This window comes from Carcharhinus amblyrhynchos, chromosome 3 (genome assembly GCF_965287045.1).
Source record: "Carcharhinus amblyrhynchos chromosome 3, sCarAmb.v2.hapA, whole genome shotgun sequence".
In the NCBI taxonomy this organism is placed as follows: domain Eukaryota; kingdom Metazoa; phylum Chordata; class Chondrichthyes; order Carcharhiniformes; family Carcharhinidae; genus Carcharhinus; species Carcharhinus amblyrhynchos.
Window position 1 is genome coordinate 134,070,608 of NC_137326.1, and position 22,867 is coordinate 134,093,474.

At 43.3% G+C, this 22,867-nt stretch overlaps 1 protein-coding gene across 6 annotated transcripts in view; it reads left to right on the plus strand.

The window, feature by feature from the left end:
- The window catches only part of LOC145341149 (polyhomeotic-like protein 3), an 89,618-nt gene that overhangs the window by 34,855 nt on the left and 31,896 nt on the right, over positions 1-22,867 (plus strand). For 3 of the 6 annotated variants that reach the window (XM_080186042.1, XM_080186043.1, XM_080186048.1), the window contains 7 exons: positions 1,016-1,174; positions 3,405-3,473; positions 7,867-8,025; positions 10,286-10,378; positions 12,401-12,677; positions 15,566-16,425; positions 20,497-20,653. In XM_080186042.1, coding sequence (XP_080042168.1) covers positions 1,016-1,174; positions 3,405-3,473; positions 7,867-8,025; positions 10,286-10,378; positions 12,401-12,677; positions 15,566-16,425; positions 20,497-20,653 — 1,774 coding nt within the window. The remainder of the gene's footprint in view (positions 1-1,015; positions 1,175-3,404; positions 3,474-7,866; positions 8,026-10,285; positions 10,379-12,400; positions 12,678-15,565; positions 16,426-20,496; positions 20,654-22,867) is intronic. The other 3 variants (XM_080186044.1, XM_080186046.1, XM_080186047.1) reach the window with 3 other exon arrangements.

Below are 22,867 nucleotides of genomic sequence, written 5' to 3' on the forward strand. Positions count from 1 at the left end.
GGAATGTTTAATACAGATAGGAAATACACAGTAAATGGCAGAACCCTAAAGAGTATTGATAGGTAGAGGTATCTGGGTGTACAGATACACAGGAAGGTGGCAACGCAGGTGGAGAAGCATATGGCATGCTTGCCTTCATCAGCCAGGGCATTGAGTTTAAAAATCGGCAAGTCATGTTGCAGCTTTATAAAACCTTAGTTAGGCTGCTTTTGGAATATAGTGTTCAATTCTGGTCGCCACACTACCGCAAGGATGTGGAGGCTTTGAAAAGATTTACCAGATGTTGCCTGGCATGGAGGGCATTAGGTATGAGGAGAGATTGGAGAAACTTGGTTTGTTCTCACTGGAATAACGGAGGTTGAGGGCCAACCTGATAGAAGTCTACAAGATTATGAGGGGCATGGACAGAGTGGATATTCAGAAGCTTTTTCCCAGGGTGGAAGAGTCAATTACTGGGGGGCATAGGTTTAAGGTGCGAGGGGCAAGACTTAAAGGAGATGTATGAGGCAAGTTTTTTACACAGGGTGGTGGATGCCTGGAACTCACTGCCGAGAGAAGTAGTGGGAGCAGATACGATAGTGAGTTTTAAGGGGCGTCTACACAAATACATGAATATGATGGGAATAGAGGGATATGGTCCCCAGAAGAGGAGGGAGCTTTGGTTCAATCAGGCGGCATGGTCGGTGCAAGCTTGGAGGGTCGAAGGGCCTGTTCCTGTGCTGTCATTTTCTTTGTTCTTTGTTCAGGGATAGGGCCTGGCTGAGATTGTTGTCAGTGCAGACTTGATGGGCCAAATGACCTCCTTCTGCACTGTAGGGATTCTATGTCTCCTCTATGATAACTTCAATCCCGGTCCTTCTGAATCAGGCTACTAAATGAATCAAAGTTGACCCACATATTGCATGTTAGAGGATGAGGATGTTGAGAAAAGAGGAGATGGGACACCTTCTGCACTGTTGTAGTAAACATGTCTTTTAAAATTTGTTGAGGTATTTCTGTGTCTTGTTCAATGCAGGTGATCCAGCAAGCTTTGCACCGACAGCCCAGTACTGCAGCTCAGTACCTGCAGCAGATGTATGCAGCACAGCAGCAGCACCTAATGCTGCAGACTGCAGCTCTCCAACAGCAGCACCTGAGCAGCACACAACTGCAGAGCCTGGCAGCTGTCCAACAGGTGAGATGTTGCAATTCAAAAATCAGGGAGCAGTATTCTAGGACAAATTAGATTGGTGGGGACGGACACAAATAAAATTTTGCTTTGGGCAGGAATGGCCTAAAGTCTTCAACAGCCAACCACATTTGAGATTTCACATCTCGCACCAACCTTTCGCTTAAATTTCATTTTATGGTCAGATATGTGTTAGCAATTGCTTTGGCAAGGTCCGCATGAATTTTAATCACTCAGGTTGGTCTGCATAGTGTCACTGTAAATTGTAAAATATTGGGGATCTGGGTAATACTGTAAAACTATTCTGTTAATGCAGGTATCCTTTGTACATATGTCCTAATTAAAGTCAACATACAATGAATATGCAAGTTGGTACAAGCTGTTTTAAACTAATAGCCAAAGTCAGTAAGACCTTCAATGAGTGTGGTTTAGCTAGAAATTGTGAATGGGGGAGTAGAGATCATAGAACCATGGAAATTTACTGCCTGAAGGAGGCCATTTGGCCCATTGTATCTGTGAGAACTGACAACTCATTATCCAGTTTAATTCCACTTTTCAGCTCTTGGTCGGTAGCCTTGTTGGTTATGGCACTTCAAGTACTTCTTAAATGATTTACATACACATTTATAATATTGCTACTCAATATTACCAGATTAATTCTCAGGGCCTGATTTTAACTTTTATGTACTTAGCTTCTGGAACTGAGAGCTGGACACTCCCCTAACTCCGTAATTGCATTGCCTTACTGCACACTTGACTAGCTTCACCTTCCATCGTTAGCCTCTCCCTCCTACAATTTCAAAAATGTATAAAAGATTGACACGTGTGACCCCATCAGTCTTTTCTCTTTGACATTTGATTGGCTGAAAGCTCACCTTTGGCTCTTAGCTAATTCACTGACAATTATTTTCCAAAGTTGCTTCCCTGTTTAAATACAAAGTAGGGACAGAGAGGTAATGAAACTAAGCTAAAGGCGGAAACATGAAAATAAAATCTTAAGTAGAAAGAATCCACCCTTTTTGGCTGCTGCTACTACCTAGAATCCTCTGGCTTTAATCCCGTCACACACTTTGCCACTCATGCTCGATGAAGAATCTCTGCATGCTGCAGGACTCTTGTCACACACCTACTGCATTACTTTTTTCCCATTTCCACCCTCCCTCTGTCCCATTGATAGCATGGGCTACACCATTGATATTGGTGTAGCCCATGCTTTTCTCACTGATACTTGATTGAATATCTCTTTAGGTGTCAAACATCCAAATGTAGCAAAACAGTGAAAGGCACTGCAACCTGTGTATTCAATGACACAAAGATTTTGGCTCCCACCACAATACCACTGCCCTCCCAGAACTCTAGCAACTCCCCTTAAATTCCTCCACTAGCTTGTCTCCCTATAGCTTAGACATCTGTCCCAGCTTTTTGCAAATGATGTGTTCCCCTACATAGTCTGTTCCAACTTTGGTGAAATATTGTTTCAACAACTACCCTTCCTATTCTTGACGATCCCTTTTGCCATGTTGCCATGCTTTCAAAATCCTTCCTTCTCTTTACTGTGCCTTGATTTCCCTCTCACCATATTTGCCTGCTTTTCCCTCAAAACTGTATAGGAAGTTCTTTATCACACAAATGGCAGTAGAAATTTGGAACTCTGTTCTCTTCATACTGGGTCAGTTATCATTTTCAAGAGTGAGAATTAATTGTGATAAGGCACCAAGAATTATACAAAAAAGTTGAATATATGGAATTGTGGTGCAGATCTATTAGAATGGTGGAATAGATCCAACAGGCTGATTTGCCACCTCTACTTCCTAACATTTTTAAAAGAGTTCACTCCAGAGAGACATGGAAATCTCATTGCTCACTGGCAACCCATGAGTTTGACAAGCAGAATTTGCAGAAGTTTATTGAGGCTCATGCAGGTTCATTGTTGCCTGCCCTTAGTATAAGCAGATCCTTGTTTCACTCTGAACTTTATGAACTGGGACATATTTAAGACACCTATATTAATGTGGTAACTCCAGAGAGCAATGGATGAATGGGCACAAAATTGTGCTAGATCTTGCAGGTAATATATATATGTATTCCAGTTGAATTTGGGAACAGGATCAATTGAATGTAGTGAGTTATGAGTAACTGGAGCCTCAGAGACAGGTTTCCCACCCCCTGTATTAGCCTCTGGTCTCTTTTCATACACTGTGGAATTATCTGATTGTTCTTTGTACTCCATTTTCAGGCAGGCGGGCGTCAGTCTTCTTCACCTACAGGGAGCATCAGCCAACAATCAAGTGTGTCGCAGACCTCAGTGAGTCACCAGTAACCCTCTTGGTATCTTAGTGCTAATGCAGTTCTTAACAGTCATCTTGGATCCATCTTTAAAGGCCAGTCAGCCTGGCAAAGGCAATGCCAGGTGTAACTGGATTCGTATGAAATGCCCGTGGTCATGACTCTAGCAGAACACATGATTATCTGTTTTATTTTCTCAGTGGTTAATGTGGCCATTAGAATTGCAGTTTTCTTTCAAGCGCTTTAAAGGGACCACTGCATGATCTGGTTCTCCCATGAGTGAATGAATCAGGAATACTGCAAATGGACAGCCCATAATTTATCCACCAGTTAAAATGAATAGACAGAAAATCAGGAGCTGGACAGCTGCTGCTTCCCGCAAAACGTTTCTTGCAGTCTCAGCTTCCCGCTGGAAGCGCAGGATTGTGAATTCGCCCCTTACAAGTTGCACGCTAATATGGGCACGGCCCAATTTCTGGGCTCAAGTTGCACAGAGAAAATTTGGTCAGACTGTTACTCTTTAACCGAGCAACGTTTCTTCTGAACTGTACCAAACACATGTTTTCCCAGACATTCTGTTTCAAATATCCCTCCGCAAATAAACTTCCCTTTCCTGAGTTTACAGAGAGGTCATTCTGGTTTCTTAAAGCATTTTGCCTCATTTCTCTTGTTACTGGAGCTTCATTTTTAGCACAGTTACTCAATTGTTCTGATTGATCTACCGTTACCCATTGCCCACTTATTAGGAGCCATGACAGCATATCACATACCCAGCCACAAGTGACAGGGAGGGTGCCGTTTGCCCAGGTCTGGTACTGTTCTGCAGCTTAAGAAATGTGTGAGACAAGCCTGGGTTTATTTGCTCTGTTTTTATCCATCCCTCCAATTGCAATGTTGTCATTCAACATAACTGAGATTAGGTACAAAAACAGAAAATGCTGGAGAAACTCAGCAAGCCTGACAGCATCTGTGGAGAGAGAATGGAGCCAACATTTCATCCGGATGATTTCATCAGAGCTGAGGTACTCACAGTATTGGGAATTATATGCCTACAGCAGCATCTTTTCATGTTGGAGCATTTGTCTGCTCAATAGATGGCTGGTCAAGTAATGCAGCCTCTGTCAGAGGAATTGGGTTAAAACTTTAATTTGCTTCAGTTTATATTGTTCTGGTTTGGATTCTGGCAGACCTGTGAGCCGATCCCTGTTCACACCACTTGATCCAATTCCTTCTTCCTGGCATTGAGCTCACTTCCCTATGTTACAACGATGACTGTTGCTTCATAAACACTTCATTAGCTGTAAGGTGGTCTGGGAAGTCCTGAAGTTGTGAAAGCTGTTAAATGTATACAAGCCTTTCTTTGAAGATTCAAAATATTTAGGTCTGTGACTTTCTTGCCAGGATTACATACAGTGTTGGATCCCTCTGATCTATACAGCCTGTCCCTAACAGACTGGGATACCTTCACATCACAATTGACACAGCCAGACGTTATGTGCGAGAACCGCAAAAACTCAAGGCCAACGAGGGGGAACAGAATCTGTGAAATGTTTCTCTGACCCTCTTTAGGTACCAACTGAAGTCCATAAGAACACTGTAACCCTCAATATTGTTATGCATCTTATATAAGATGTGTCCTGCCCAGCTGAAATAGGCCAACTCTTTCTTCTGGATTTGAATGTCGGCGCATTTAACAGATGCAACAACAAGGTAACCACAAACTTCCCCAAAGCTCCCTCTATGAATCCTTTAATTTTGGACCCCTCTCTTGATACACCAGTGAGACAACTCTGACGAAAATCACCAACATCTGTGGCTGCAGCTGTGGTGTTTTATCCCTTGTTTAAAGATTTTAAGTTTATTTATTAGTGTCAAAAGTAGTAATGAAGTTATTGTGAAAATCCCTGAGTTGCCACACTCTGGCACCTGTTCAGGTACACTGAGGGAGAATTTAGCTTGGCCAATGTACTTAACCAGAACGTCTTTTGGACTGTACAAGGAAACCAGAGTACCTGGAGGAAACCCATGCAGATGTGGGGAGAACTCCGCATAGATGGTGGCCCAAGCCGGGAATCAAACCCAGGCTCCTGGCGCTATGAGTCAGCAGTGCTAACCACTGTGTCATATTGTGCCTTGACATCTCTCTAGTGCCAAACACTGTCTGATTGCGGGCAGCATGGTAGCACAGTGGTTAGCACTGCTGCTTCACAGCTCCAGGGACCTGGGTTCGAATCCCGGCTCGGGTCACTGTCTGTCTGGAGTTTGCACGTTCTCCTCGTGTCTGTGTGGGTTTCCTCCGGGTGCTCCGGTTTCCTCCCACAGTCCAAAGATGTGTGGGTTAGGTTGATTGGTCATGCTAAAATTGCCCCATAGTGTCCTGGGATGTGTAGGTTAGAGGGATTAGCGAGTAAATGTGTAGGGATAGGTCCTGGCTGGGATTGTGGTCAGTGCAGACTCGATGGGCCGAAGGGCCTGTTTCTGCTCTGTAGGATTCTATCAGCACATCGTTACTTTACTGCCTTCCCTCAGTGGCACTGCCCTTGCATAGTTTACGCCTACTTGTTCCAAGGCTACCAGTGTATGCCTAGCAATTGTTTGTTCCCCAGCTTTTACATGGTCACCACTTCAGTTTCCCAAGGATCCATTCTTGGTCTCTGATCGGGTTTTGTCCTGCCACACTAATGAAATGTCACAAATGTTGTCCTCTGCAGCTGTGAACTCTCCCTTCCTGATCTCTCTGCAACCTTTGACATGGTTGGTCACACCATTTTCCTTCTACACCACACCTCCATTGTCCAGTTCAGAGGATTGTCTTCGGTGGTTTCCACTCTTAACTAATAGTAACCTCAGCATCTCCAGCAGTGGATTCTATTCACATCCCCAAACATTTATCTTTGGTGTCCCCGCAAGGATCTGTCCTTGGCCCTTCTATTTTTGTATCTACATACTCACCCTCTGTAACATACAGTCACTGATGACTTGCAACAGTTTCTCTCCGCCAGTTCATCTTTGCAATTTGACACTGTCTAACTCTTGTTAATTCATGTGCAAATCTGAATTTTGTACAATTGAACATTGCTGGAATGGAAACCATGCAGAAACACTGCAAGCTTACCATTCTTCGTATCCCCTGGCTATTTGCTGAAGCTGAACCAGATGGCATAACAATCCCAGCCTTCTCTTCAAACAAGCGTATCAGCTCATCTAGTAAAAAGAGCACTTCATTTCGCGTAGTGAAACAACTTTCACCTCAGTAGAATTGCATAGAATGTACAGCACAGAAACAGGCCATTCAGCCCAACATGTCTGTGCTAGTGTTTGTACTCTATATGAGCTCCCTCTCAACCATCTTCATCCAACCGTATTTGCATATCCTTTTATTCATTTCTTCCTCGTGTACTTCCCCACTTTCTGCTTAACTGCACCTGTACTGCTCACCTGTGTAATCAAGTTCTACATTCCAATCACTCTTGCAGCAAATAAGTTCTTTTTGACTTCCTTTATTACGTTTCTTAGTGACTGTCTATATTTATGACGCCAAGTTTGAGGGGGTCTCCCCTCAAATGGAAATGTCTTCTTTATGTCCACCCTGTGATAATTTTACAGTCACCTCTCATTACTGGAGCAGGGAGCCCCAATCTGACCAGTCCTTCCTGAACTAGCATAATTTATTTCTCCACCATATCTTAGTTGTTAGCACCCTTGTCGTAAGACGCTGAGTTCAAGTTCCATACTAGAGCTTAAGAACAAAAATGTCGGCGACACTTCAGCGCAGTACTGAGGGGATGTGGCACTATTAGAGGTGCCATCTTTCAGATGAGTTTCAAACAAAGGCTCCCGCCTATCTTCATGCAAAGCACTACATAAAGCCTTTTTTTTATTTTTCCTCATTTCTGGCATCATCCTTCTGCATGATATTTTGCCCATCGCTGACAAGGCCAGTATTTGTTACTGTGTGTACCCCAACACCCTTTTTGCAATATGGAGGCTAGAACTGTATCCTCTGACAGGTAAAGGTAAAAGTCGCAGAAGTCCCAACTGACCATAGGGCTGCTCCCCCCTTTGAGGTGGAGAGCTGACTGGTGGTGATTTTACCCAACGATTACCACACCTCAGGCAAGGGGCAGGGTTGAGAAGGCAGGGCCTTCGTGAATAACCTCAGCTGATATGAGAATTGAACCTGTGTTGTTGGCATTACTCTGCATCATGAACCAGCTGTCCAAGCTAACTGACTCCCCTGACAGGTATCCGAATGTGGTTTGCCTTTTCTAACAAAATGTATTTATTGTTAGATAACCCCATTATCTTTGAAACAAATTAGGTTCAGAAACCGTATGAATAATGTTCTATTTTGGTTCTGTGTGCATCACTGCACTCAACCTTTAATAGGCCTCTGGGTCCCTGTTGTGCAGATTAACCTCTCGGCATCTCCTTCTGCTACTCAGCTGATAAGCCGTGCTCAGACCTCCAGCACTTCAGGCAATGGGATCACCCAGCAAGCCATGCTTCTCGGCAACACCACTCCCACCCTCACGGCAAGCCAGGCACAGATGTACCTCAGGGCCCAAATGGTAAGTTGTGCAGCTCAGGAATAGCAGTGCAACAACAAAAAAAAATGGAATTTGGAAACACCCCATTAATCATCGAGCCCATGAAGTTAAGCACGCCTGTAGCCTCTCATACTGCAACCTTTATTCCTGGTTTTAATCACTTTTCCAGTGGTCGTTATGCCTTCAGTTGCCTTGTCCCTAAGCCCTGGAATTCCCTATCCAAAACCTTCAGCTTCCACCTCCCTCTATTTAATATGGTCCTTAAAACATACTACATTGACCAAACTTGTGTTCTTCTGTCCAAATATCTCCTTACATGATCCAGTATCAGATTCTGTTTGGTAACTCTCTTATAAAGTTCATTTTTGAATGTTTTAGTGTATATTCTAAAGGAGCTATGTAAATTCAAGTTATTGTTTAACAGCATGTCCTTAACAAAAGCATTTCTGACAAATCTCTTTATTTGGCTACAAATGTATGAGACAATCGCTCTCCAAAACAGGATTGCCTCTCACATCTCTTAGCAGTCTTAAAACTACCCAGGCAATCCTATGCCTACAGAGGAGGGATAGTAATTCCCTTTATATTTTTCTCATGCTCCTCTAAGTTCCTTGAACTTAACCTTGAGTAACTCCTGTATTGTTTGTGCTTGCGCTGGTTTTTCATTTTTTGTTATGCGCCCTGCAAGCACTTTGTATTTTAAATTTGATTTAATCCCTTGTATTTTTATGAAATCTTGGTTTTCAAGATTCTCCTCTGAGGTAATCAAGGGCTATGGAGACAATGCAGGAAAGTGGAACTGGATGGAAGATCAGTTATGATTGAGTGGCAAAGCTTTCCTTCTGGGGAGGGGTGGAGGGAGGAATCCATCCACCACAACCACCCACCACCGTTCTGATATTCTGCCCAGTATTCAGTGTTTCACAATTGCCTACACTTTCTTGAACTGTGTTTGTTTTTCTGTCAGTTAACTGGAAGGTAGTACAAAATATAATTAAACAATTTGGTGAAATCTAATCCAGATTGTTTTGTCTAGATTAGATTTTGTGGGTTTGGAAGTTTGGAGGAGGAAGTTCCTAGTGTTACTGCTCATTGGTCAGAAAGGAAAATCTTGAATCAGAACACTAGGCTCCAGTCGTGTCGATAGCTTCAAATATATGGAAATTAATGGGCACCAAATAAACCTGTTGGACTTCAATCTGGTGTTGTGAGACTTCTTACTATGTTTATCCTGGTTCAATGCCAGCATCTCCACATCATACATATTTGATCACAGAGGGTAAAGTGCATGCTCATTTAATGTCTCTGCTGTGCGCTTCCCTAGACATGGATAATGATGGTAATCCTGGCTAATATTCTATATCATTGGATCCAATGGTCATATTTCTTCTGTTGTTCCAATTGAGAACAGTTAATGGATCCAGATTCAAACCAGCTTTCTTTGGTTTAATATTTGGTAGATAAACTTACAAGGCAGGCACCTGTGGAATTAAAATTGTGTCTAAAGCTACACCAATTTTGCACAAATCCTTTAATACTTCCGCAGATCAGTGATGCCCAAAACCATATGCAGTGCAGAAGTTCTGGTTATCCAGCTGTTGAAGCTCCTGCGACTCTGTCCTGTTTGTGCTTATATTTCATATTAATGGGACTGTTTTGTCTAGGTTAGATTTTGTGGGTTTGGAAGTTCGGAGGAAGAAGTTCCTAGTGTTACTGTTCATTGGTCAGAAAGGAAAATCTTGAATCAGAACACTAGGCTCCAGTCATGTCGATAGCTTCAAATATATGGAAATTAATGGGAACACCAACCCAGAGTGGGCTCCCAGTCAATCTCTGTGACTTCACCGAAATGTTGGAAGGTCCTGTCATGCTTCTCTGGCAGATCATGGCCATGAATTTAAAATTTCCACTCACATTGTCTGAATTGGAGCAGTGGCCGCTCATTGACTTCAGTTGAGTTACTGCCAATGTTACAATTTGTAAATATGCTTCCTGTTCTCTGTTGTACACACTCGTGGCTAAAGGATAAAGATTTTAGGCAGTCCAGCTGTTAAGTACAATCAGTGTTTAATCCTACCATTAAGGATAGCATCAGGAGACATCATTGTACCTTGTCATAAAGTCTTTACAGCACAAAAGGAGACCTTTCCCTCCATTGGGTCCATGCCATGGTTGAGGCAAAGCAATCTGATTTAACCAGAATTGTTCCATTTGCGTAGATGTTCTTGACTCTCATACCTTTGTACCTGCTCTTTCCCTGATCTGCTCTCTGTCTCTGCAGCTGATTTTCACTCCCACTGCTACTGTAGCTACTGTCCAGCCAGATCTTCCTGTCGCCTCCTCTTCTTCTTCCTCAGTGTCTGCATCTACACAGGTGAGCTAAGACCAAATCATATCCCCAAACTCAGGGAACCAGAGAAACTTGACAAAATGTTATTCATAAAGTTCATTTTACACATGTCCCTACTGATGTTGAGTTTTATCATTTAAAAAATGTTTAAACATACGTGTATGTCTGCAGGGATAATTCCTACCTGTTTACTGCCAAGAAGTTCTTTGCTGCCGAGATACTTCCATGAGTGAAGGTATTAAGGTTCTCATAAGGAAGGATTACACCATCCAAGACACAGCAGCCTGCCTGATTAATGCCCCTTCCACCACACAAGAACATAAGAAATAGGAGCAGGAGTAGACCATCTAGCCCCTTGAGCCTGCCCTGCCATTCAATAAGATCATGGCTGATCTGAAGTGGATCAATTCCACTTATCCACTTGCTCCCCATAACCCTTAATTCCCTTATCGATCAGAAATCTATCTACCTGTGACTTAAACATATTCAATGAGGTAGCCTCCACCACTTCAATGGGCAGAGAATTCCAGAGATTCACTACCCTCTGAGAGAAGAAGTTCCTCCTCAACTCTGTTCTAAACTGACCCCCCCCTCTTATTTTGAGGCTGTGCCCTCGGTTTCCTTTCTAAGTGGAAAGAATCTGTCTACCTCTATCCTATCTAGCCCCTTCATTATCTTATATGTGTCTATAAGATCACCCCTCAGCCTTCTAAATTCCAACGAGTACAGGCCCAATCTACTCAATCTCTCCTCATAAGCTAATCCCCTCATCTCTGGTATCAACCTGGTGAACCTTCTCTGTACTCCCTCCAAGGCCAATATATCCTTTCGCAAATAAGGGGACCAAAATTGCACACAGTACTCCAGTTGCAGCCTCACCAGTACCCTGTACAGTTGCAGCAAGACCTCCCTGCTTTTATACTCCAACCCCCTCGCAATGAAGGCCAACATTCCATTCACCTTCTTGATCATCTGCTGTACCTGCAGACTGAGGTTTCGCAATTTGTGCACAAGGACCCCCAGGTCCCTCTGCGCAATAGCATATTGTAATTTTTCACCATTTAAATAATATTCCATTTTACTATTATTTGTTCCAAAGTGGATAACCTCACATTTGCCAACATTATATTCCATCTGCCAGATCCTCGCCCATTCACTCACCTTAAACATTGACTCCCTCCACCTCCGACGCAGAGTAGCAGCAGTGTGTATCAACTGCAAGACACACTGCTGCCCCTCACCAAGGCTCCTTGGACAGCACATTCCAAATCTGTGATCTCTGCCACCTAGAAATACCAATGCAGTAAGTACATGGGAACAACATCATCTCCAAGATTCCCTCCCAAGTCAAACATCAGCCCAACTTGGAAGTATATCAGCCATTCCTTCACTGCCAAAATTAGGCATTAAACGTTTACTGACATTGTGAAAATCCTTGAGGTGCATATTATAGAGTGAAGCTTTTTTCTGACACTCTATCACGGAGAAGTATTTGCACTCCCTGCTCCCCTGCTAATGCCCCAATACTAGAGTTAATTTAACATGGTCAATCAACCTAATCTATATATCTTTGGACTGTGGGAGGAAACCGGAGCACACAGACATGGGAAAACATGCAAACTCCACAGACAGTGACCCGAGGCTGGAATTGAACCCAGGTCTCTGGCGCTGTGAGGCAGCAGTGCTAACCACTGTGCCACCGTGCCGCCAAACTTATTACTCTAAATAATTATCCAGTTTCCTTTTGAAGGTTACTATTGAATCTATTTCCATTGTCCTTCCAGGCGGTAAATTCATAATGTGTTAAAGCATTTTGCAAATCTGTCCTTCTGATTCTTTTGCCAATTATCTTAAATCTGTATCCTCTGGTTATTGATCCAGCTGCCAATGAAAATACTCTGTCAAAATGATGCACACAAGGAATGCAAACAGTGTCTTTTCCTTGCCATTATTCCTCTCTTTTAGCAAAAATCTAGCTCACTTGTTCAAGATCATTTAATTATTTCCAGTAATTTGGTAATTTCCTTTTCCTCTGTTTGGTGGTAGGTTCAGAATCTGGCAGTCCGGAGCCAGCAGTCAAGTGTATTGCCTGCTCCATCGCCTCAGAGCGTCCCGCTGAAAGGCACCTGTCAGAGCCAGCAACTCCCGATGAACCACAGCAAGCAGGCAGGGCAAGGAGCTGGCCCCAAGGCCAGCCAACACGACCCGGTCCCTGAGAGCAGCAAGAAAGGAGAGAGTCTGGCTTCAGCCAGCCCCGAGACCCGGGTGTCTACTGTCACACGGTTACAAATGCCAACAAACACGCAGCAGCTAATAGCCCCTGGTGAGTTGCAAGCTCATGATGAGTTGGAAAGTCATTGTCATAGTCATAGAGTTTTACAGCACAGCAAGAGGCTGTTCGGCCCATTGTGTCAGCGCCAGCCGTTGAGCACCTCTGTATTCTAATCCCATTTTCCAGCACTTGGTCCACTGCCTAGCATACTATGGCATTTCAAGTGCCCATTTCAATGTTTCAAATGTTGTAATGGTTTCCGCCTCTACCCATCCTTTCAGGCAGTGAGTTCCAGATTTCCATGACACTTCGGAAGAAAAGGTTTTTCCTCAAATCCCCCCTCAGTCTCCTGCACCTTAACTTAAATCTCTGTCCCCTGATTGACCCCTATACTAAGGGAAAAACTTACTTCCTATCTACTCTATCTGTGTCCCTTGTAATTTTGTACACCTCAAACAGCTTCCTCTATTCTAAGGAGAACAACCCCAGTCTCACCAGTCTCTCTTCAGAGCTGAAACACTCGGACTAGACAACATCCTGGTGAATCTTCTTTGTGCCCTTTCCAGTGCAATCACATCCTTCCTATAGTGTGGTGATCAGAACTGCACATAGTACTCCAGCTGTGGCTGAATGAGCATTTTATACAGCTCCAACATAATCTCCCTGCTCTTGTATTTAATGTCCCGGCAAATAAAGGCAAGTATCCCATATGCTTCTTAACCAATTTATCTACCTGTCCTGTTACCTTCGAAGATCTTTGGATGTACACCGCAAGGTCCTTCTGGTCCTCCGAACTTTCTAGCACCCTACCGTTCATTATGTTTTTCGTTGCCTTGTTAGTCCTCTCAGAGTGCATCATAAGGACTAGGAGCAGGAGTAGGGCATCTAGTCCCTCGAGCCTGTTCCGCCAGTCAATAAGATCATGGCTGATCTTTTTGTGGACTCAGTTCCACTGATCCACCTGCTCACCATAATCCTTAATTCCTTTACAGTTCAAAAATCTATCTATCTTTGCCTTAAAAACATTCAATTAGTTAGCCTCAACTGCTTCACTGGGCAGGGAATGCCACAGATTCACAACCCTTTGGGTGAAGAAGTTCCTTCTCATCTCAGTCCTAAATTTGCTTTCCCTTATTTTGAGGCCATGCCCCCGAGTTCTAGGTTCACCTGCCAGTGGAAACAACCTCCCTGCTTCTATCTTATCTGTTCCCTTCCTAACTCTATATGTTTCTATAAATCCCCCTCATTCTTCTGAATTCCAATGTGCCCAGTCTACTCAGTCTATCCTGATAAGCCAACCCTCTCAATCGTCTTACACTGTTCAGAGTTAAATTTCATTTTCCACGATTCTGCCCATCTGACCAGTCTGTCTATATTGTTGTGTAATCTTAGGCTTTCCTCCTACTGTTTACCACATTACCAATTCTTGTGCTAAGAGGTGCATTTTAATTTGACTATGACAGCTTGGGGTTGAATTTCTGCTTGGTCCTACTTTGTGAGCGCACTGATTAACATGCTTTGAGTGAGACTCGATGTGCATTATTTTTACAGAAGTGGTGCAATAAAGGCAGGACGTGGTGTAATTCTATAACAACTTAGGAAATAGGAGCTGGAGTAAGTCTTACACCTACTCAAGGCTGCTCTGCTATTCAGTAAATTCATGGCAGATTTTATATTCTAACTCCACTTTGCCACTCTGTCCTCCTGTATCTGATTCCCTTAGTATTTGAAATGTGTTGGTCTCAGTCTTAACTATACAATAGAACATTTGCAGCTCTTTTGGGTACAGAATTTCAAAGATTCACTAATCTCTGAGTGAATACATTTCTCCCGATCTCAACCCCAATTGTCTGGCCCCTTAAATTTGTGATTTTGTGTTTGAGACTCTCCAGCCAGGGAAACAACCTCTCAGCATCTACTCTGCACATTTCAGTGAGATCACCTTATTTTTCTGAGGATGTAGGTCTATTCAGTCCAGCAACATCTCGTGAAACCAGGAAGGAAGGTTGTCCAGGTGGAACTTCTTTTTGCTATACAAAATGGATAGTTGATCACACAATGAATTAGGAACAGGAATAGGCCATGCAGTCCTTGAGTCTGTTGCATGAAATAACTCCTCAGAGGCCTGTGTCCCTTCACCAGATTCCCTTCATTTGCAAACTTATCTCAACTCCTTAGAGCGCTTCAGGTAGAAAGTCAGAACCATGAGTGCCAGTAGACCTGACAACCCTCAATATATAACCAGGTGAGACCCCCTGATTGGGCAGACAATCATTATCTCAATCAGGGAGCTCGTACTCCAAGAGACCTACCTCATGGGCCTTGCTGCACCATTCAGTTAGATTATGGTTTATGTACATCCTAGTGCCATTTACCCATCCACCTTGGTTCTGTGCACATAATACACTTTTTGGAGGTTGATGGGGGAAGACGTAGACAGTTCCAAATTTCCAGTGCCCTTGTGGAGGATTCCTCCCCAGAACAGCCTCATTCAAATTATAACGCTATAACCCCTTGTTATTGAAGAAGTAGTTTCTGTGCATTGGCCCTACTGAATCCTTTGAGCACCTTAAATAACTCAGTTACATCATCAGTTAATATTGTTTAGTTAAGAGAATACAAGCTAAGTCTAGGTCGCCTATCTTAAGTTAACTCAGAAACATGACTTAGGTTAATGGCAATAGGGAATGAGTGCAATTTAACTCTTTCACTGGAAGAATTGGTAAGTTCTTCAAAGCATTATCCTCGATTATGAAACTTAAAGAAGAGTCAATGCAGTTGGAAAAAGTTAATCATAATATTTTGGGACTTTGATATTTAACAATTGTTTTGATAATGAGGTTTATTATTTTGTTTGTTGAGACTTCATATCGTAGCTGGAGTTACAAAGAAAGGGTATTTTGCTGTACTCTGTTAACTCTGTTGTTTTTCCTCTATAGCACCTTATACTCCAATTCAGCCACACCAGCTGATGAAACAGCAGCAGATTCCACTGCACCAGGCGACGCCGAAAGCACATCATCAGCTTATTATTCAGCAGCAGATCCAACACAGACAGCAATTGCAGCCCCTGGCACTTCAGGCCCAGGCTTCTGACCCTCCACAGTCTCAGCACTGCCTGCCGATCCAAGCTCACAGCCAATCCTTAATTCAGGTCTCTTCCCAATCACCGCACTGCATATCGACCCAAGCCCACAGCCAACCACTGAGCCAACCTTCAGCTCACTCTCACCCCCAGAGCCAGCAGCAGACAGTTGTGGTCTCTCCAGTACCTTCTCAATCGCCACCTAGCCCATCAGCATCCACAATCATCATCCAGCCACAAGCATTGATACAGGCACAGTCTCACACCCTGGTTCATGCGCCTCTGCCATTGAGTTCCAACCAGCAGCCAACTTCGGCCCATGTGCCGCCCAACCAGCAATCACAGCCAGCACACTTACCGCCAGCTCATCGCTCACCAGTGGCTCAAATTGGACCGTTGCGACAATCGAGCCCAGTGACGGCGCACTTAACTGCATCGCAGCAGAATCCACCCCTGGGGTCTCCTCCGCAAGAGATCCCGTCAACAGCACCAGCTCATCTCCAGCGTCTGCCCTTGCAGTCAGTGCAGACCCTAACAGTACCACCTGAGATTGTTTCCCCTACACAGGTACTGCCACAGACTGTTCTACATTCACGGGAACAGCTCCCTGCAGCCCAGGCCCTGATCCAAATGCCTTTTCAGGCTCTTCCCCCACCCCAGACTATTGCTGTTAATCTTCAAGTCCAGCCGTCGCCCCCAGTGGATGTGCCACTGGTAGGGATTTACTGAATCTTTTACATCTTGCATGAAAAGTTGTTTGTTTTTTTAATCACCAATTGTTGGAATATTTGCCTTCTACAGTGAATGTATTCATATGTTTTATAATGAAACTATGCATTTCACATCCTTTAAAAGAAATTCAAAGTACCATCTAGCCAATGGCTTTGCACCTTCACAATTATTCTTGTGTTTGAATGGTAGTCAAGGCTAGGATTTAAATTCGGTTTCAGAAGGATTTGTGTTTTGTGTTCTTCTCTACTCATGTATACATTAGTGATCTTCTGAAGCCCACAGTTGACAGTGTTGTCCAATTCTGAATGAGAATGTTCCCATTAGCTGATGAGTACTCCCACTGAATGCAAAGATCATGCATGGTTACCTACAGGGGACTTAGCATAATTCAGGGCTGAATTAGTCACTGTACCAGTGACATAGTTATAATTACACCTTTAAGCACAGATGCCCTACTACCTCTGCAGAAACCAGGGCCAGAATTTCCCAGTACTGCTCACCATGGGAATCATAGCGGGCAGGATGGTGGCACAGTGGTTCGCACTGCTGCCTACCAGTGCCATGGACGTGGGTTCGATTCCCAGCTTGGGTCACTGTCTGTGTGAAGTCTGCATATTCTCCCTGTGTCTGCATGTGTATCTTCCGGGTGTTTGGGTTTCCTTCCACAGTCCAAAGATGTGCAGGTTGGGTGAATTGGCTGTGCAGTATTCTCCCTCAGTGTACCCGAACAGGTGCCGGAGTGTGGCAACTAGGGGATTTTCACAGTAACTTCATTGCAGTGTTAATGTAAGCCTACTTGTGACTAATAAATAAACTTTTTACTTTTACTTTGTGACATGGACCACCTGAGATTGTTTCCCCTACACAGGTACTTCCACAGACTGTTCTACATTCACAGGAACAGTCTCCTGCAACAAAGGGTCTGAACCAAATGCCCGTGGCCTTGGGCCAGATATTCCGGCATTGGAGTGAGCACAGCCGGAAGAACCTGCCTTGGGATGAAACGTGTTTACCTAGAAGGTCATACTTAAAAACAGAACACATTTATTCTTCTGACATACCTTCCAAATTAACCACAATTCCCACTGTAAACCCATCCATATGTCCTGATTAAGAACAGTAATGTTTCTGTGCAAAGGAGTCAAATTCACCCTGATCTGAAACATATAGTTTCAAATTTTTGGGGGTTAAATATGAATTTCAGTCCAATTTCTACCAGTTCAGATTTGCTCTCTGTAACATGATGACATGCGCAAGCAGCCAGTGACAAGGTATACTGACCTTTCTGTTAATTGGGCTTAAAGCATTCCTCCACCAAACCATGTATCGACTGAATGTTTCTTCAGAGGTAGGTAAATTGATTTGCTCTATTCACTTCATTCTCTTGTATGTATGTATTTTGTCGATAGTGAAGGCTGTGGTTGAGGCCTGTACTCATGGCGCATATTACATAGAATTACATGTAGAATCATAGAATCCTGCAGTGCAGAAGGAGAATGTGCACCGACCACAATCCCACCCAGGCCCTATCCCCACAACCCCATGCATTTAGCCTAGCTAGCCCCTCCGACGCTAAGGGGCAATTTAGTATGGCCAATCCACCTAACCCGCACATCTTTGGAATGTGGGTGGAAACTGGAGCACCCAGAGGAAACCCATGCAGACACGGAGAGAACGCGCAAACTCCACACAAACAGTGACCCAAGCCGGGATGTAATTTAAGCTCCCAACTTGTTCATGCTCCAGACATGCCTCCCTTTGGTTTTCTTCATCAAACTCAGTCAGAATGGCTTTCCATCCCTTTCTATCTCAAGTGTTTATCTAACTTGCCGTTGAAATCATCAATGTCATTGACTAATAATAGTACATATTGTTGTGACTGCCACATTTCTCACCACTTTGGTAAAGAAGTTTGCTCTGAATTCCTTATCCGATTTATTGGTGACTGACTGAAAATTTATAGCATCCAGTTTCAGTTTCCACAAAAATAGACAAAGCTTCACTATGTCTACCCCGTCAAACTCTTTCATAATCCTGAAGGTATGCCTATCGTAGCCTTCTGGTTTAGTTGGGAGAGATGTAAATTTAATCTCTTTTTGTGGTTCTGTGTTCAGGTCCTTGGTGTTCTACTTGTGGGTTTGAATCTAAAAGCTAGTGGCATATTAAGGGCTTCAATTCAACAACAACTAAATTAGATTTGACTGTCACAAATCCAAAATTTGAATGCAGTGTAAAGAACAAAGTAAATGAATGTGACATGTTTGAATACTGAATGTGATGGTACTGGAGGACGGAACAATGGCACAGTGATTAGCACAGCTGCCTCACAGCTTCAGGCACTTCGGTTCGATTCATGTCTTGGGTCACTGTCTGTGTGGAGTTTGCATGTTCTCCCCATGTCTCCTGGGTTTCCTCTGGGTGCTCTGGTTTCCTCCCACAATCCAAAGATGTGCAGGTTAGATTGATTGGCCATGCTAAATTGCCCCTAGTTTAGGGGTGAGTAGCAGGGTAAATATGTAGGTTTATGGGAATAGGGTGAGACTGTTGTTGGTGCAGCCTTGATGGGCTGAATGGACTCCATCTGTACTGTAGGGATTCTATTATTTTATAAAGCTTGTCACCCTTGATGTTTGGCTTTTACTTGTACTTTAAATACAGAATAATCACTAAATTAGTAAAAAGAAAAGATGTAATTTGTAAAAATTAGTCCTTGCTTGATTTTAAGACATAGAATAGATTATCACTTTCACTGTTCAGGTGGTAATCTGGTCATTCAGTCTGTATAGAACCCATGTCAGTGTCATTGTGATGATTTCTCTAGTGAATAAAGAGCAAGTGATTCAGTCCTCCTAAATTACCATCAAGCAGTGATCAGGAAAAATTGCCTGTATTGATTTATTTTTTTCTTCTCCATTTCATCCATTGTTAATCTCTGGGTCTCAGATGAAACCAGTCAACTGAGGAACAAATAAACAAACTTTACAATGGATCATAAAGTGGTGTAAAACTTTTGAAAGGAGTTTTCCATCCCTCATTCTCAGCATGTGCTCATGAGGGCACATTTGGAATATTGTGTTTGTTCCCTTCCTTCAAAAGGATACTGCTGTGTTGGTGAAACAAAGAGTGGATGATTCCAGACTAATGAACAAATTTCAGGCAAATGCCAATATTCATCCTGTCAACCATTGAGCCTGCAGCAAATAAACGGTTTGTGCTAATGCATGCACAGTTGTTAATGTCAAGATGGTTTAGCAAGGAGTCGCATTTGCAGAGGCTTGTGAAGGAGGCTATGGTTCCACATTTTCACTGAGTGAAACACTCAATAAAATTAACCAAACATATTTCTAAGTTCAAGCAGTTCCTTCTGAATAATCCCTTGCCCTGATGTTAGTGCCAGGATTCGGCCATATCATTGGAGACCTCATCCTTTATTTGTGGTGCTACAACATTATACAAATCTAGGACTGTCCTTCAGCATGGTCCCAGAGGATGGTGAAAACAAATGTCATGCGTATTTCCATCCATGTGATTGTCCATCATTGAAGTGAACTCCTTGGAACTGAAGTGTGGTGATGTGGTCACCACATCATTTGTGGTTGGCATTTTTCCAAGTGGAACCCTTCATACATCTGGCATGTTGCTATCATTCAAAGGTCACTTGGTGAGTGCTCTGAGGGTTGAGTTCAGGTGGATAGCTTTCTTAATATTGAAACAAAAATATTTCTCATGAGGTTCTCTCAATGGAATTATCACATTGGTAAAGTATGTACAATGTAAATATAGCCTAGGAGCTTCTTCTAGTCTTACATTACGCTTGTTAATATTAAACCAGTCCTCGGCTCATAGTCCAGGTCATGCAGCCTGGTTACAGGAAAATTATTACTTTGTCATCAAGAAGTCTGGATTAGGTGTCCACTTCGTTGTGTGCTTGTGTTTATTGGAGACGGCATTGAGATGGAGAGAATTAATTGGGGTCAGCACCCTGGTTTTAATTTTAACAAAGAATGAAACATGTTGAGCTGCGTAGTCTAACTTAGTGTCATGCCTTGTCAGGTCTGCCCAGTGGAAGACACCTGTGACCAGGAGATGAGGGAAGACCAGGAAGAATGCTTTGCAGCACGCCGACCAGTTTCAACACCACCCTCTGAATCTGAATCCTCGATTTCTGCAGCACAAGGAGAAGCTCTGACAGCTGTGGACATTTGCCAAGGTTAGGTGTCATGCAGAGGGAAGTAAAGGTGGTTTAAGAAATGAAATTAACAAGAAACTTACTGGTGGCCCGCTAACTATTCAGCTGTGCAAATTTGTCTCGTGTAATACGTATAGACTAATGGAATGAAAGTCTTTGCTGGTTATTAGAAACCCACATTAAATGTCTCAGCATAACCTTAATACTAATTTTTCACTGAAGTAACACTAATTGATTGGTGTATGAAAGTGGAAAATTATTGCTGTTGAGAGAAAGATTTGCATTTATATCAAGCCTTCCACAAAAGAAGGCTGAAGCATTTGCAACCACCTGCAACAAGAAATGCTAGGTTGTTGATCTGTCTTGGTCTCCTTCTTAGATGCCAGTCTCCAGCCAATTCAGTTCACTCGCCATGATATCAAGAAATGGCTGAAGGCTCTGGATACAGCAAAAGTTATAGACCCTGATAACATCCTGATTGTAATACTGAAGACTTGCGCTCCAGAACTAACTGTGCTCCTAGCCGGGCTCTTCCAGTACAGCTACTGCTACTCACCAAGCCAGAAACTCCCATAACATTTATGGAATTATGGAATGAGCTGCCAGGGAAGGTGATTGAGCGAGATTCAAAAGCAACATTTAAGAAGCATTTGGATAAGTACATGGATGGAAAAGGATTAGAGTGATATAGACCAAATGCAGGCAACTGGGATGGCACTATGGTCAATATGGATCGGTTGGGCCGAAGGGCTTGTTTCCTTGCGGTATTTCTCTGACTCTATAACATTTAAGTATTTAGATATTTACTTGCGTTGCTATAACCTCCAGGGCTATAAACCAAGCATTGAAAAGTGGGATTCGTGTAGTTATATCTTTGTTGACCAGTGTGGATTTGATGGGTGTATGGCCATCTTCTGTGCTATGAACACCTATGATTGAACAGCACTGGCATCTACCCGAAAATATGGAAAATTGCCCAGTTATTTCCTATCCAGAAAAAGCAAGACAAATGCAATCCAGCCAAATTACTGGCTCATCATTCTCGTCTCAATCATGAGTAAAGTGATGGAAGGTGCCATTGACAGTGCTATCCAATGGTACTTCTTCAGTGATAACTTGCCAGCCAATGTTCAATTTGGGTTTTGCCAGATCTCATTACAACCTTGGTCCAAACATGAACAAAAGAGCTGAACTGATTTTTTAAAAATTTGATTTATTACTGTCACATGTATTAACATACAGTGAAAAATATTGTTTCTTGTGCGCTATACAGTCAAAGCATGCTGTACATAGAAAATGAAAGGACAGAGTGCAGAATGTAATGTTACCCTCATAGCTAGGGTGTAAAGAAAGGTCAACTTAATGCAAGGTGGGTCCATTTAAAAGTCCGATGGCAGCAAGGAAGAAGCCGTTCTTGAGTCGGTTGATATATGACCTCAGACTTTTGTATCTTTTCCCAACAGAAGAAGATGGAAGAATGTATGTCCAGGGTGCGTGGGGTCCTTGATTATGCTGGCTGCTTTTCCGAGGCAGCAGGAAGTGTAGTCAAAGTCAATGGATGGAAGTCTGGTTTGCTTGATGGACTGGACTGAAGAGGGGGAGAGAGAATGACTGTCCTTGACCTCAAGACAACATTTGATTGAGTGTTGCATCAAGGAGCCCAAGCAAAACTGGAGTCACTGGGAATCAATGGGCAATTTCTCCACTGGTTGGAGTCATACCTGGCACAAAAGAAGATGGTTATGGTGGTGAAGACCAATCAATTTAGACCCAGAACATCATTGCAGGAGTTCCTCAGGGCGGTGTTCTAGGCCCAGCCATCTTCAGCTGCTTTATCAATGACCATCCCTTCACCATAAAGTCAGAAATGGGGCTGTTTGCTGATGCCTTTACAGTGTTCAGTAATACTTGCAACTCCTTTGATACTGAAGCAGTTCATGCCTGCATACAGCCAGACCTGGACAACATTCAGGCTTGAGCTACTAAGGGTGGTACAGTGGTTAACACTGTTGCCTCATGGTGCCAGGGATCTGGGTTAGGTTCTCAGCTTGGGTCACTGCCTGTGCGGAGTTTGCAGGATCCCCCCATGTCTGCATGTGTTTCCTCCGGGTGCTGTGGTTTCACCCACAGTCCGAAAGACGTGCTGATAAGGTGCATCAGCTACGCTAAATTCTCCCTCAGTGTACCAAATAGGCGGAGTGTGGCGACTAGGGGATTTTCACAGTAACTTCATTG